At 41.2% G+C, this 16,285-nt stretch overlaps 1 protein-coding gene across 1 annotated transcript in view; it reads right to left on the bottom strand.

The window, feature by feature from the left end:
- CHCHD6 (coiled-coil-helix-coiled-coil-helix domain containing 6) overlaps positions 1-16,285 on the bottom strand; it is a 341,492-nt gene that overhangs the window by 303,700 nt on the left and 21,507 nt on the right. The window contains exons 2-4 of the mRNA XM_036009395.1: positions 11,884-12,004; positions 8,178-8,250; positions 6,145-6,289 (exon numbers count right to left, since the gene is read on the bottom strand). Coding sequence (XP_035865288.1) covers positions 6,145-6,289; positions 8,178-8,250; positions 11,884-12,004 — 339 coding nt within the window. The remainder of the gene's footprint in view (positions 1-6,144; positions 6,290-8,177; positions 8,251-11,883; positions 12,005-16,285) is intronic.

Genomic DNA, 16,285 nt, shown 5'->3' with positions numbered 1-16,285 from the left:
AGTGTTCGACATTCAGTAGAAAAAGTCTCTCTTCTTCAGTGTCTCTTTTGAGGATGAAGAAAACATTGTCCTAAAGATCCCTGTTACACTTCCAGAATTTCACTCTGGGCAAAGGCCTAAACTGGCCTCTCCTATCTGCCACACTCACCACTCCCCTTAACTCCAGCCAAAAGGCTTGTCTTCTCTCAGCCACTGGCCTTTGCTCCTCCAGTACCCTTATCTGCAACATCCTTTCTTACTCTTCCTCACTTTGCAAATTTCTCTGCAGTCTTTAAGATTCGGCTGACATGTCACTTCCTCTTAAAAGACTTTCCTACTCCACCATGAAGAGGCTATTGTTGCTGCCTCCTTCCTCCTATAGTAGTTTCCTGTCCCTTTGGTATGATGTTACAATACTCTATGGTCACTTCTGAGAACATGTTACTCTCCTGACAAACAGATCTTCACAAGGAAAACTATTGTCTGGGAAGCTCTTCATCCTTTGACTCTAAATGATAGCTTTGCTGGATAGAGTAATCTTGGTTGTAGGTCCTTGCTTTTAATCCCTGAATACTTCTTGCCAATCCCTTGTGGCATGCCAAGTGTCTGTTGAAAAATCAGATGACAATTTTATGGGTGTTCCCTTATAGGTAACTGCTTTTCTCTTTCTTGTTGCTTTTAAGATTCTCTTATTGTCACCTTGGCTGGTGTGGCTCACTTGGTTGAAGCGTTGTCCTCTAGGCTGAAAAGTCACCAGTTCAATTCCCAGTCAGGGCACATGCCTGGGTTGCAGGTTCAGTCCCTGTTTGGGGTGCATATAAGAGGCAACCAATCAGTGTTTCTCTCCAACACTGACATTTCTCTCTCCCTCTCTCTCTCTTTCACTCTCTCTAAAATCAATAAGCGTGTCTTTGGGTAAGAATTTTAAAAAATTCATTGTCTTTAACCTTTGGCATTTTAATTATGATGTGTCTTGGTGTGTGCCTCTTTGGGTTCACCTACTTTGGAACTCTGCACTTCCTGGGCTTGTGTGCCTATTTCTTTCACCAAGTTAAAGAAGTTTTCCATCATTTTTTCACGTAGGTTTTTTAATTCCTTGTTTTCTCTCTTCTCCTTCCAGCACCTCCATGATGTGAATGTTGGTATGACTGAAGTTGTCCAAGAGGCTTCTTATACTATTCTCGTGTTTCTGAATTCTTTTTTTTCTTTTTGCTTTTCTGATTAGGTGTTTTCCTTAACTTCCAAAACTCTGATTTGATCCTCAGCTTTATCTACTCCACTGCCAATTCTCTGTAATATATTATTCATTTCAATTAATATATAGTTCATTTCTGATTCTTTTTTGTTTTTATCTCTCTCTGTTTCCTATCTCCTTGTTGAAGTTCTCACAAAGTTCCTCTACTCTTCCCCAAGTTCATTTGACCAGTCTTTTGAACTCTACATCTAGTAAATTGTCTCCATTTGTTTAGTTCTTTTTCTGGAGTTTTACTCTGTTCTTTCATTTAGAATGTGTTTCTTTGTCTTCTCATTTTGGCTGCCTCCATGCTTTTGTTTCTATGCATTAGGTAGAGTTGCTACATCTCCCTGGCTTGGTAGAATGGCCCTATGTAGGAAATGTCCTGTAGGGTCCAGTGCACAGCCTCCCCAATACCCAAGCTAGGCACTTCAGGTGCACCCCCCATGTGGGCTGTGTGCACACTCCTGTTGTAGTTGAACCTTGATCACTGTTGGCACCTTAATGGCAGGAATTTATCCCCAAGCTGATTGGTTGTGAGGACTGGCTATGACCACCGTGTATGATCAGCTATGCAGGGGTTCACCCCACAGGGCAAGACTCACTTCAGTGGAGCTCTGATGCCCACTGAGTCCACCCCTTGAGTGTGTCACTTCAGTGTGGAAGTGGTTGAGGGGGGGTGCTCTGACATGGTCTGAACCACAGGGTGTGCTGGCTCTGAGGCCTCTTGGGAGGAATAGGCCAAGGTCACCCACCACCTGTGGGCTCTCTGCCTTAGCTACAAAGTGATCTGCAGATGGCTGTTATCTGTGCTATGCTTGGAAGCACCTGGGAGAGACCAAGCTATGAACCAAGGTCCACTGCCATTAGTACCACACCTGGAGTCACTTAGCTAGTGGTATGGGCATGCTGAGGCCAGATGCTGTTTATTTGAGAGATTTTAGGAAAGCCCAAAGCGTGAACAAAGACAGGCCATTTGTATGGAAAAGCTACTGAAAATGGCTTGGGTGGGCCCAAAAGTTGGTTGGGGCAAGGTCACAGATCACCAGCACAGGGCAAACAGTGTTAGCCAGGTTGATGAAGACTCAGATATGGAGCCTGCCTGCTGACTCTTTAGGGTTAGGGCTCAGCAAGGGAACAATGGCCTATGCCAGACTTCTGTATGGGGGAAAGCTGCCCCTCCAGCTCTTGCCCTGATGTCCAGAGACATTAAGTTCTTTCCCTAGTGACTTTCAAGCTGCTGCCTCGGTGCTGGAGCTCAGAGTAAGTGAATCTGAGTAAGTCTGTGCATGGGTCCTTAAGTGGAGCTGTGTGGGACTCCAGAAGCCCTTCCTCTCACTCATCCACAATCCTGCTGGTTTTTACACTCAGAAGTTATGGGGACTTCTCTTCTGGGCACTGAAATCCTGGGCTAGGGGGCTTGATAGGGGGCTGAGGCCCCTCGCTCCTCAGAGGGAACCTCCACAGCCAAGCTATCCCTCCAGATTTTTAACTGCTACACAAGGGTATGGGACCAGCTGGTTCCAAGTCTCTTTAGTTGTAGAACTAAATCTTTAGTTGCAGAACTTCTGTTCAGCTAGATTTTAAGCAGTCAGGCTATATCTTACTTATTTCTATTTAACAGGAAACCCAATATCTAACATATAAGCACAAAAAACTTTTACTTATACACATACACACACACATAAACTGCTCACCCCCCCCCCAAAAAATGAAAGTTTTTATTTTCTATCAGGTGTAATGCAATCACATATGCCTAATAATATGTGTCAGAATCTAATAGGCAAGGTTATAAATTTCATTCTTCCCTAAAGTAAAGCTACTGCCAAGCCTTTATTATTCCATCAATTGGATTTTTAATGCTCTCCCCATCAGAAAACTCAGCCCAAAAAACCACTCTGTTCCTTTCTCTCCAGAATGTTTTGGACTCCAAAACATTTATTTAGACACCAAATTCCCTCCCCTAATTCAGAGAGAAGCATACCTTGCATAGGCTCCATTGACACCAGGGCCATTGCCCCAGTTGTATAACAGGGACTTTAACAGTCAGCAAGTGTGAAAAATTAGGCAAAAACAGTTTATCACTGATGTACTAGATGGGAAATGATAACTCTTTTGTCATCAGAAGTTGGTTATAAAAATTATTACCTTTCCTCATCATTAGTTTTATGAACTTTTCTCAATTATGATCTGAATCATTCCCTTATGCAAAAAAAAATTAACATTATAAAAGTCAGAGGCAAAGAAACAGGGCAAAAGAGCACTTTAAATGTCAAACTGCACTCAGTATACACACAAAAAAAGTCCTCCAGACAAAGTCCAAGAGGACACTAGTCAGAGAATTCACTGAGAACAAGTGTGCAGCAGCTCATGTGGCCAGTGACCATGCCAGGTCTGCGTCAGGGTGCAACCTAGACTCCTCGCTAAGAGGGTATGCTGTGATCCCAACATTGGGACCTTTAGTGCTCTGCCTAGCAGGCTCCTTCAATCCTTGCATCTAGAAGATGCAGATGAAAAATGAAAATTCGCCATGATTCTGTTCAGGTTCTTCTCTCAATCTTTCTTCTCCTATTTAAAGCCTCCAAAGTACACTTTTGAAGTTATCACCACTAAAAGCACATGCCACCCATACCAACACAAATGGAAGTGATGGCCATAGCTTTGCTCAGCATCTAGGTGAGTACCCTGTTGGCACTTACAGAACAGGGCCTGGTTCTAGCTTCCTTTCTCCTCTGTTTACACAGAATATCGAATGTGGCTGTAAGCCTTTAAAACTGGGCTCTGCATCCGCTATAGCACCTAGCAACAGAAACCAACTCCAGCTAACTGAAGCAAAGGAGAATTGGCAGCAAGTTACCAGCAAATGATCCAATCCTCAAGAAGGCAGGAGGACCAGACAAAAAGCAATGGCAGCCTCACATGACAATGTCTTGGTCAGTCATGCAACAAAACAACCCCACCCTGGCCTCCTTACTCACTCAAAACTGAAGGTCCCAGGAGAGAGGATCTGACTGGCTTCCCTTGGGCCCTGTACCCAGATTCTGCCTTTACCATGGCAGGGAGAAAGAAGAGATCTAGCTTCCATAGAGGAAGCTGAGAGTTAGAATTGCAACCCCAGCACGATGACACAACAACAGGAAACAGGTATGGTCCCAAAAGGAAATAGGGGCACCAAATGTGTGAAGAAATGGATGCTGAACAGTCAAAAAATGGGAATGCCCAAAAATGTAGTTACTAAACCTCTTCAAAACAAAGCAAGTCACTTGCTTCACTATTTCCTAGGAACTCTGGTTCAGAAGGGCATTATCCATCCAGAAATTCAGGGGCAGGAATCAAATAAGAATTTACCTCCTTTAAAGTTAGCCTTCATTTAAAAAATCCTACACACTTGTACTGAAGATCATTGATATCACTTCATACTTGTATAGGTTCTCTTCCAGGGATAATCCACAGGAGGCAGGGCCTAGCCCTCTCCTTTGCAGGTGGAGAAGGGATGCTGTGTATTCCCTTTCACTATAATTAATACATTCCAGGTGAGAATAAAGAGATACCACATCTGGAAGCTGCAATTTTCCATGCTAGATGACTGTTCTAGGTGGCCAACCATTTTTGCTTGTGCCACATTGATTAACGCTTCGTCTCCAGTACCTGACTATTTTTGTCTTGGTTGTCAGGCTGCCTGCAGAGGGCTAACAACCTGCCTGCCGCTGAGAGACTGCAAGAGCCTCTAGAACTGTGTTCTCACCCCAACTTCTCTCTACATTAACTGATTCTTCACCAGGATGCCACAGGGTTCTAAAAACACAAGTCAAATCACATTGTTCCCATTCTTAAACATCTGGGAATCCTCTGCAGTTTCAGAGTTGCTGTGAGATATATTGTGGGTTAACTACTCGAGGTGTCTAAGGCCTTCCCTAATGTAGCTTCATACCTCACTCACTTCTCTGTGTCCCATTACCTCCTGGTTATCCACCTATAGCAGCCCAGCTGCTCCCTCAGCCTGGGGGCTCCACATTGCTCAAGGCTGAGGTCAAATGCCATCTCTTTCACCAGCAGTTGATCGACACCACTGCCCTTGTATACCTAATCATATTATCTTTGTCTCCATTGCACACTTAATGTAACTGATTTGGCCTTTTCAGTTTTGTTGTAAGGCTGTCTTCTCACTAGACTAAAAATATCCCAAGGAAGAGGATCCTACATTGTTCATATTTCCCAGAGGGCCCAGCCCAGTTCAACAACATTTCTTATGTGACTACTGCATACTTTGAACATCCATGCACTTACAGCAGAATGACTCCTAACTAAGAGACTCCCATCAGTTAAGTATACTAATAACAATAACAGCAACAATAGCACACATTTGTGAGCTGCCAGGGAGGACTACATCCTTCAGAGTTACTTATCACCTCCAATGATCCCTTGGGTAATACTGTGTGCAAACATCGTGACCCTTGACCAAAGCTCATGGGCACTAGAGGATGTGCCCATGCTAACAAGTACGGAGCTAAGATTCACACACAGGCTGCCTAATTCTACAAATCCAACATCTTATTTACTGCATGGCTCCAAGTCCCAGTCCTCTCCCTTCACACCCTCCTAGCAGCACACATATCACTGAAGCACTTATAACTCTCAAGTTTCAGAGCAGTACCAGGCCATCAAATGATCCAGCTCTTACACTATAGACCTGAGGTTCTGCAGAGACAGAAAACATAAGCCAAGCCAGAGGTAGCAAAGTATATCAATGTCACAGCAAGATTTACAAGAACCAAGTTTCTGCTCCCTAAAAAGACACTCTTTCTACAAAGGTGACTTGGAGGACATCCAATGGGCAGCCTGTGCCCTGGGCTTCAGACCAATCAGGCCTGACCTCTGCTTCCCTGCATTGTAAAAGCATGAAAGGCCAGCTCAGGAAGATCTGCACTCACCATCAGGGCTGACCTCTGCTTTTCCTGGTCAATGCTGCCCTCCCCTCGATGCAGGAATGCACTCCGGTACTTTGTGGCTGCCTCTCTTTCCTTCATCACCACCTGGAACAGCTCATCCTGGACTACAGCCTGCTCCTGTTTATACCTGTGCCAGGAAAGACATGGGAAATGCAGGTGCAGAGGTAATGACTTGGCAGCAGGTAGCCAGGAAAAAGTTTGTGCACTCATTTTAGCTTGTTGGGGGACTGGGATCTATAGGCCAGTAGAACCGGAGGCTGGCCAGAGAATACTGTGAAACCCCATACTGTCTGACCCACCCCCCCCACCCATGTCAGGCATTGGTGACAGTCCTCAAGGCAAGGGAAAAGAGCTGACACGTTCTCAACCAGAATAATATACATTAGGAAAAGAAGGAAAGCTGACCACTAGGTGAGGAATCTGGCAGCCACCTGCCAAATGAGAGATTCTTGGGGCAGGGTTTCAATTCCTCACTAGCTACTCTTTCAAAATGAGGAGGAAGGATGGGAAACCTACCTTCCCTGCCTCTATTTGAGAGCTTGAAGGTTTTTATATAGTATGTAACTATCTTTTTCTTGAACACGTAACTCTTCATCCTTTGTCTTTTCCTAATCTTTGACCTATTTCTGTGCTTTCTGCCCAGTAAAATAATCCTAAAGAGAGAAAAAAGTTACTAGTACTAAGATGATCTTAGTGGTATTATTCATTATAGTGTAAGAAACACAAGCAACTATAATGTCCAGCAATTAAGATCAAGTTTAAAAACATCTGGTATAATCATATAATGATATATTACATTAGCATTAGAAAATATATTATTTGATTTGTCTATAGATTAAACCTAAGAATTGAGAATGAAAAACTTCTTATTAGCAATAAAAATGTTTCTAAAAGCAGGTGTAACAAGTGGGAAAAATTATAATACTAAGTAAAAACAGCAAAATATAAAATTATATATGACTCTGAAAAAATAATCCTAAACTAGGGAAAAGACACATTTGAAAGAAAACTCCAAATATTAACAGTGGTTGTCTTTTAATGATGAATCTATGGATGATATTTTCATTTTATATATTTTCTAAGTCTTTCATTAGCATGTATTACTTGATCTTTTTTAACTGTTTAAAAGTATAAAAAAAGAGTTCAAGTTAGTCATTCTTGGAGAGGCCTCTTAGATTACGGAGGTGAAATTCTTAGGGTGTGGATTAATCTATGACTATGGAACAGACCCACATGGCTAACCTGCTGGAGGGAGAAAACCAACTGTAGCTGACACTGCACACCCCGAAACAAACTCATTTGGTCCTTTGCCACAGAGGCCAGCGTCTTCAAGGGTTTGAAGAAGTCAATCAGTAACAACTACAGTTAGCATTCACTGAGAACTCTGTGTACCTGGCACTGTGTGTACTTTATATGCATTAACATATTTAGTCAGGGCAAAACCAATTAAAGAGGTACTTGATTTATGTCTTCTCAGTGGCCTAGAAAGATGCAGTAATTTTCCAGGGTCATATTACCAGGAAATCACAAAATTGGGATGCAAACCTGCACTCCATGAAGGCCTCTATGCCTTAAACACTATTATACAAGCCTCAAGAGGTGAAGCAGATCCCACTTCAGATGTATGGCTCGCTCTCCAGTGTTTTGGCCTATGCTGGTGGAATATCACCAACATCCTGGAGCCAAGTCCATCTCACCAACTACAGTTAGAATTCTAAGAACTCCACTTTCTCCTTCATATCTCTAAAAATATGCTTGCACACACACAGAGGCACAGAAGGTCCAGACACTAATTTTTGAAAACATTAGTATTCAACTCCCACATGCCCTTTTTGGTGTTTCTTCATCTTTAAACTAGGATTAGTACCACCTATGCTACAGGGTTGTTGTGCAATCTAAATAAGACAAAATACATGAGATAAACCTAGGGCCTATAGGCCAGGGAAAGGGCCCCAGTGAGGAAAGAGCATTCAGACACAGCACGAAGCCAGGGGTGAGTGGGCACTCACACTCACCTCTTAAGGAGATCCCCCTCCACCCCTGAGGGTGTCTGGCTACTACCATACTCTGACCTGGGCAGTCTGGAGCCTGCAAAGGGATGAAAAGAAAAGATCTGTCAGTAGCACCAGAGGACAAAGGAAGACATTGCAGTCATCCAGGAAAGGGGCTCAGGAATACACTCCCAAGGAGGGACATGCCCCAGGGATGAACACAGAACACATCCTTGATCCAGCCAGTCTGGAGAGGAACAGCCCAAAGACCTTCCACTCCTTCATTCTGGACCAGAACCTCTAACTACACAGGACTGGCAGTAGACAGAACCACTTGAGTACAGTGTTTCCAATTCATCCCAACTCACTCTACAATTGCTTGGAATCTAGAATCTAGGTCATCTACTAAACACAGGCCAGGAACAGCTGAAAGACCACATCATGCTTCATGCTAAAAGGATAGCCTCTGGGGTCTCAGTTTTGACATGGGGGAAGGGGGTTCCTTAAATCTTATTTATCTTAGTACCCCACTCTATGAATTTCTAATCCCAAATATGGCAAACACTCCCTATTAATGGTATTTTATATATCAATTAACCTGAATCAACCTCTAGTATTATTGGGTTCTTTAAATTGTTACAATCAGTCTACCTTTTGACGGTCATGAACTTGGAGATTTCTGAGCAAATCCAATTCACTCTACTCTCCTCACCACTTGGTGATATAGAATGTTTTGTTCTCCTCCTTCCCCCAGCCTTTATCTTTCCCATCTCTCAGCCAAATTTCAACACTTCTGTGGCCTTGACCAAATGTCCTACACCTCCAGCATAGGCTTCTAAAGTGGCACAAAATATGATAGAAGAACCAGACTTTGTAAAAGAATACGTGAGGATTTGCTATTCCACTCCCAAGACCTTTCAAAGCATGCTGAACTCACAGGCTAAAGCACTCAACCTTCAGGGAGTCATTTCCTAAAGTAATCATCCTATGATTCCCACTTTCAGACCCCCTATGGAAGGATGGGCCCAGTGATGCTCCAGCCTGCAAGGAAGGCGCAACTATATGCTTCATAGTAACATGACAAGTTCTCAGCAAGGAATAAAAAACAGTATACTGCTGACAAGTTCTTATTTTGATGTTAATGCACCCTGTCCTTACTTATTTGCTTATGACAGCTTTATTGAGAAATAATGTATCCTATTTTTGCTGTTTATACAATTTCCCTTTTATTTCTACAAAAATAATGTATCAAATATATCAATCCATTGTAGAGAAAGTAACACTAATCCACACTCCCACCTTCTATGTACAAGTCTACCCATTTCCCTGCCTCCTTGTACTCCTCATTTTTTAATGTGTCTAATCATTAGTGAAGTTGTAATCTCATCACATGTATATGACCATTTCTGTACATTTTCATTAAGAATCTTTTAAGAACTCTTTATATATTAAGACTACCAATACTGTCATGTTATAGTTTCCTAGTTTATTATTCATTCTTCGTTTATTTTTTTTTTAAATTATCTCTAATTTCTTATAGCTTCAGTACCTACTTTTCTTCATAATTTAGGGTTTCTTCATTTGATGTGGAGCTTAGAAAGTCTACTTATTGTACTTTTATGTACTTGTGTACATTTTTATGGCTTCAATTCTTGAATTTAAATCTTGTAATGCCTCTGACATTTATTTTGAGGTATGGTGTAACATAAGGATTTAATTTTAACTTCTTTTTTCTCATTAGTTTCTATCATTAAATTAAAGCAAGCACTGATTTTAAAAGTAAAAATATTTTAAAATTAGTCAATTCCAAGACAGTCCATTTATGCTGACTATTCTTTAGCATTCAGAAACTCAAAACTCACTCATTATTTAAACAAAAAAAATACATCATTATAACTAAAACCAAATGACAAAAGAACCACAATTTTTGCTTCTCAAACTATTGAAACTTACCAAAACTGCAATAAGTGCTTCTTTTATCTTTCAAAGCTGAAACTGACATGTGCATAATATATTTGGCAATTTTTGTTTTTTTCATTACTCTCCCTCTCACCAGTTAATGCAGCTTATTAAAGTGTCCTAGGTTACGTTAGACCCACTTCTACTCATCAGTCAGCTAGAGAAATCATGGGAGCTAGCCCTTATGATAGTGGATGGGGGTATTTTGTGTGGGTTTTGAGAACCTCACTCAGCCCCTTTACTAATAGAATATTCTAAAAGATCTTGGGATGGGTCCAAATATAGGTACTGATTTGTGCTAAAGCTCAGGAAGCCCTCAAGCAGACAATACAGGGAGAGAGATGTAGAGGGCCTGGCAGGCACTCTGGCCACAAGGATGAAGCCAAAGTTCTCTTGTCACCGTGTAGAGGTCTCCAGGACCTAGCGCCTGAGCACAGCCCTGACACCTCCTCTTTCCTTCTTGTACTCCAGAGATGGCAAACTGCCTTGAGATCCACAAACTGACCAGGCTGCACCCCCTCTGGACCTCTGCTGATGCTATTTAGCATGCCTAAACCACCTGTCCACCACTGCTCTTGCTTTCAAAACCCAGTTTAAAAGTCATCCCCCCTTGGAGCCCAGGCCTAAAATAGTGAGTCACTCACTCCTCTGCCTTAGGCATGCATCTAGTGTTGCAGCATCACATGAAAAATGTGACCTACAGGGTTATATGTATATTTGGCTCCTTAACTAGACCAATGGGTGCCATAAGAATGGTGTCTCTGTATACCTGTCACTGTGTCCCAGAACAAGGCACATGCCCTGATCCCTGGCTAGCTTTCAGTAAATATTGAATAGACAGGATATCATTCTTGCCTTCTATAACCTTATAACCTAATAGGAAGGATCAGCAGAAAAGACAACTCTAATGTAAGACCACATACAGTACAAAGAACAGTTATCCATGGTGAGACAGAGTTTGTACTCCATAGTGCCATGGCTCTTCCAGTCAATTGGTGAAAAGGTACACACATCAAGTTATAAGTGATAGCTAAGACCCAGATTCTCATGAACAGCAAATGCCTCAAGACTTTTGCAGTTTGTAATATCTTAACATTTTTGTACCTTATACCTCCTTTCTTAAACTTGTTTTGTTCCTTTGTGTTTGCTGAAAGTAGTTATTTAGAGAAAAGCACAAATTTCTTCATCTGTGATAGGCAAGAAACAGTAGTGAACAAATCAGCTTAGACCTCTGAATGGCGTGGGTACATGAAGAAGAACTCCTGGGAGGTATATGATAAAAGGCCCTCCCAGAAGTCCAGGCCAGAACCAGGATGTGTGGGCTAGGTTAGAGTTGCTGCGGTTGACACTAGAATCACCTACTCAATTCCTGCTAATTGTCTCAATTCACATACATTTCTACCATTCTTTGGACCATACCAACATTAATGATTATGCTTTACTCATGAATCCTTAAAAGCAACTTCTTATAGGAGTTGTCAAACCAAGCCCTTTTGCCTCATTTTTACATATAGAAAAACTGAAACAGTGAGGCAAAACCAATCGCAGAAACTCTGACTAACCTGTGCTGTTCTCATTATACCAGATAGCATCTGCCATGCACGGAAGCCACACTCTCCTCAAAAGCAGTTATCAGAATGGAGTTGTTCATATCTCCCAAAAACAAACCGGAGCCACATTAGCTGTCAAACATATTCTGCAAGGAATGTGGTTTATCATTCCTTTCACACTCTAATCCAGTTTTCCACAGAATGACTACATCATGCAGTACCTTTCTCTGGGCCTTTAGAGGTGCCAAATGTGGAAGGTGGAGGAGCAGGAAGAAAAGTCAGCTGGCCCACTTTGGAAGCCTGGTTGGATTCCTTCATGCGGTTAACCACATTTTCAGAAAGCTAAGGGAAGAATTAAAGAATGGGAAAAAGTTATACCATAGAAACCTCTGTAAATGAGGATTAGCCTTTAACCATGCCCTAGACTGACCACTGACACCACATCCTCCAGACCAACTCCAATAATATAATTCCATTCCAAACTTCTTGTAATGGCCCAGTGCTTATCAGATTAGCAAACCCCTGTCTGGATTCCAGGTTGACCACAGCAGGTTCCCTGCTGGTTCTCTAGCTTCATCACCTGCTGCTCCCTGCCTGCACCAGTGAAACCTGAGTTCTCACTTTTCTTGCCTCCTCTGAATTCATTATGCTCTTCCACCAAGAACCACCAGCAGCCCCCCACCCCTGGTATGCCTTCAACTGCCCAAATCTTATCTTTCCTTTAAGGGCATCTCAGTGTCCCCTCCTCTGTGGGATCTTCCCTGTTAACACCCAAGTGAAGTAGCATTTCTCCTGCTCCTTTCAGAACTCATGTGTATCTCTTAGCAACATACCACATATCCTGTCTGCCTCATCCTAATGGTTTGTAAACACCTGGAAGGCTGGGGTTTCCTCTTTCTCAACTTTGTATACTCCCCCGAGCCACACATACTCACTTCACCTTAGTTACCTCTAATGAAAACTGGATAACGGAAACTTTCATTCATTTTAGAGGAAGTGAAATAGGCATGAGGCTGTCATTAAACAGTTTATTAAAATGAATAGCAAGTTAAGGATAAATGCAGAATGAAAACCCTTAAGTGTTCACTTCAGTGAGTATTTATTAAGTGCCTAATATATGCAAAGCATCATAAAGTACAGCTGAGAGAAAAATATAAAAATGACTTTAAGACAAAAATCCCAATAAATAATCCCACTTTCAGGTATCCATCTGAGAAAAGTCTTCCCACATGTATTCAACAGCATTGAAATAGAGAGGAGAAAAAGAAAGAAAACAATACAAATATGCAGCAATAGAGAACTCATTAAAGAAATGATGATGTATACCTGCTATGAAATATCATGCAACCATTAAGAAAGAATGAGGTGCCCTGGCTGGTGTGGCTCTGTTGGTTGGAGCATCATCCCATAAACCAGAGCATCGCGGATTTAATTCCTGGTCAGGGCACATGCCTGAGTTGTGAGTTCGGTCCCTGGTCAGGGCACAAGTGAGAGGCAACGTTTCTCTCTCAAACTGACATTTCTCTCCCTCTTTCTCTCCTACCCTTCTCTTCTCTATAAAATCAATGAAATTGTCCTTGGGTGATGATAAAAAAAATTTTTTTTTAATTTTTTAAATCTGAAAAAAGAATGTTGCCCTGGCTGGTGTGGCTCAGTGGATTGAGTGCCAGCCTGCGAACCAAAGGGTCACCAGTTTGATTCCCAGTCAGGGCACATGCCTGGGTTGAGGACCAGGTCCCCAGTGGGGGGCACGTGAGAGGCAACCACACACTGAGGTTTCTCTCCCTGTCTTTCTCCCTTCCTTCCCCTCTGTCTAAATATAAATAAATAAAATCTTTTTTTTTTATTTTAATCATTGTTCAAGTACAGTTTTCTCCCCCCTACTCCCATTCCAGCCCACCCACCCAGCCCTCCCCCCTTCCCCCCATTACCCCTCACCCCTAGTTTTTGTCCATGTGTCCTCCAAATTTGTTCAATCTTTTAAAAAATTAAAAAATAAAAAAAGAATGAGGTAACACATGGAGCTGTCACAAAGGGATGTATATGATATACTGCTGATTTAGAAAGTTACAGGACACTCTGTATATCTCAATTTTGCAAAAAGAGATATACAATTATAAAAATTATAAACACACAAATATAAATGTCAATATATACATGTGTACATTCACAAATGTAAAATGCATTTGAATATTTGCATTTATGCATACACACATGTATGAAACTGTTCATATATAAAAGTCTAAAAGGCTACATAAAAAACAAAGTCCTGGAAGTAGCAGTAGGAAAAGCTGGGGCAGGATTTTTACTTTTAGCACTTCTGCATTTTTTAAAAATTTTAATTGTTGTTCAAGTACAGTTTTCTGCCTTTTACTCCCATCCCAGCCCACCCCCTCAGCCCTCTCCACCTCCCTCCCATTTCACCCCCCGCCCTTGTTTTTGCCCATGTGTCCTTTAAACTTGTTCCTGTAAATCCTTCCCCCTTTCCCCTGAAATTACCTCCCCTCATCTCTCTGGTCACTGTCAGCCTGTTCTCTATTTCAGTGTCTTTGGTTATATTTTGCTTGTTTGTTTGTTTTGTTGTTTAGGTTCCTGTTAAAGGTGAGATCATATGGTATTTGTCTTTCACCACCTGGCTTATTTCACTTAGCATAATGCTTTCCAGCTTAAACATTTTTTTAGCAATGTAAAGAAATAGTAATAATAATAATTGAGTCCCTCTAGTATTTAAGATTGATGAAAATCAAATAGCTATTTAGTAATATAGGACAAAAGAAGACCCAAGCATGTACTGTGATGGAAGAAAATTAAGAATCTAAAAACAAACCTATATGTCTATGGTGAACTGATTAACAGACATACCAATATAATTTAATGGGGTGAGAAAAGTCTCTTCAACAAATGGTGCTGGTACAACTGGATTTACACATGCAAAAAAACGAAGTTCAGCACTACCTCACACCATATACAAATGAATCAGACACCTAAATGTAGGAGCTAAAACAATGAAATTCTTTTAAGAAAATATAGGAGTTAGCCCCTTTTTCTTCTTTTTAGGAGTAAATCTTTATGATCTTGGCTTTGGCAGTGGATTTATAAATATGACACCAAAAGCAGGAGCAATCAAAGAAAAACAGATATGCTGAACGTCAACAAAATTCAACTTCCTAGTACCAAAGGACAAAATCAAATGAAAATATAACCAACAAAATGGGAGGAAACATTTGCAAACCATGTACCTGACAAGAGATACATATCTAGAATATATAAAAAAGTTCCCACAGCTCAGTAACAAAAAGAAAATAACCCAATCAAAAAATGGACAAAGGATCTGAATAAGTATTTCTCCAAAGAAAATATACAAAAGATACTCAATATCATTAGTCATTAGAGAAAGGCAAATTTAAACTACAGGGAAATACTACTTTCACACCCACTAGAATGGCTATAATCAAAAAGTCAGATAATAACAAGTGTTTACAAGGATATAGAGAAATCAGAATCCTCATATATTGCTGATGACAATATAAAATAACACAGCCACTGTGGAAAACACTCTGGAAGTTCCTCGAAAGGTTAAACATAGAGTTACCATTGGATCCATAAAAAAGAATTAAGTATTCACACATGCTACAAAATGAATAAACCTGTAACCATTCCAATATGTGAAATAAGCTAAACATAAATGTAAAGCTAAACTATATGATTCCACTAATTTGAAATGTTCAGAATAAGCAAATCTCCTGAGACAAAAAAGTAGTTAGTGGTTGCCTTGGACTTGGGGGAATGGGGAGACTGAGAACTGATGACTAAAGAGTTAAGAGGGTTTTTCTGGGGGTGGGGGGTAATAAAATGTTCTAAAAATTATTTTATGAATGGTTGCACATATTTGTGACTATTCTAAAAATTGTGCACTTTAGTGAATTGTGCACTTTAAGTGGGTGAATTGTATGGTATATAAATCACATCTTAATAAACCTGTTATAAAAAGAGAACCAGAAGCAAAAATGAGCATTCCAGACAGGATGTCACTCAGCAACAGCAAGATATCCTAAGGATAGTATGCCTGTGTGTGTTCCTGAGGTCAGCACCAGGATTTGAACAGAAGAGAAGCTACCGTGTGTGGAGAGGAAGAAGAGGTAATCTCTCACAGTGCCAGCCTGGTGAAAAGAGACAGCCAGCCAGAGACCAGTATGCCTGCAGCCCTTTCACTTTGAAAGGTATGGATTTGAAAGGTGGACTTGGGTAGAGCTGGTACTGACAGGAACTTCAAAGTCAGACAGAGGGCTCAAACAATTGTGGGCCTTGGTGAAAGTTTTTGAGCCAGGAAAGAACATAGGGTGGTATTTGGGAAGGTGAATTGGCTGTGTTAATGGGGAGCACACTAGAATAGGGAGCATGCCCTTATTCATGAAGTGACAAGGGCCTGCAGCAGCAGCAATGACTTACAGTAACAGGTTTTGTCTGGTGCTACCTCAGTGGTGAGGGACAAAGGAGGGTGCAGAGTTAAAGAAAAAGGAGTTTTGGTCTTAAGTGAGTGGAAGAATTTGTGTGAGAATGACAGAAAAAGGCAAATCAAGGAAAGAGAGACTATTTGAGAAAATAGAAAATTAGCTTGATTAC

Source organism: Phyllostomus discolor, chromosome 9, assembly GCF_004126475.2.
Source record: "Phyllostomus discolor isolate MPI-MPIP mPhyDis1 chromosome 9, mPhyDis1.pri.v3, whole genome shotgun sequence".
NCBI lineage: Eukaryota > Metazoa > Chordata > Mammalia > Chiroptera > Phyllostomidae > Phyllostomus > Phyllostomus discolor.
This window is presented reverse-complemented; position numbering and strand designations above follow the sequence as displayed.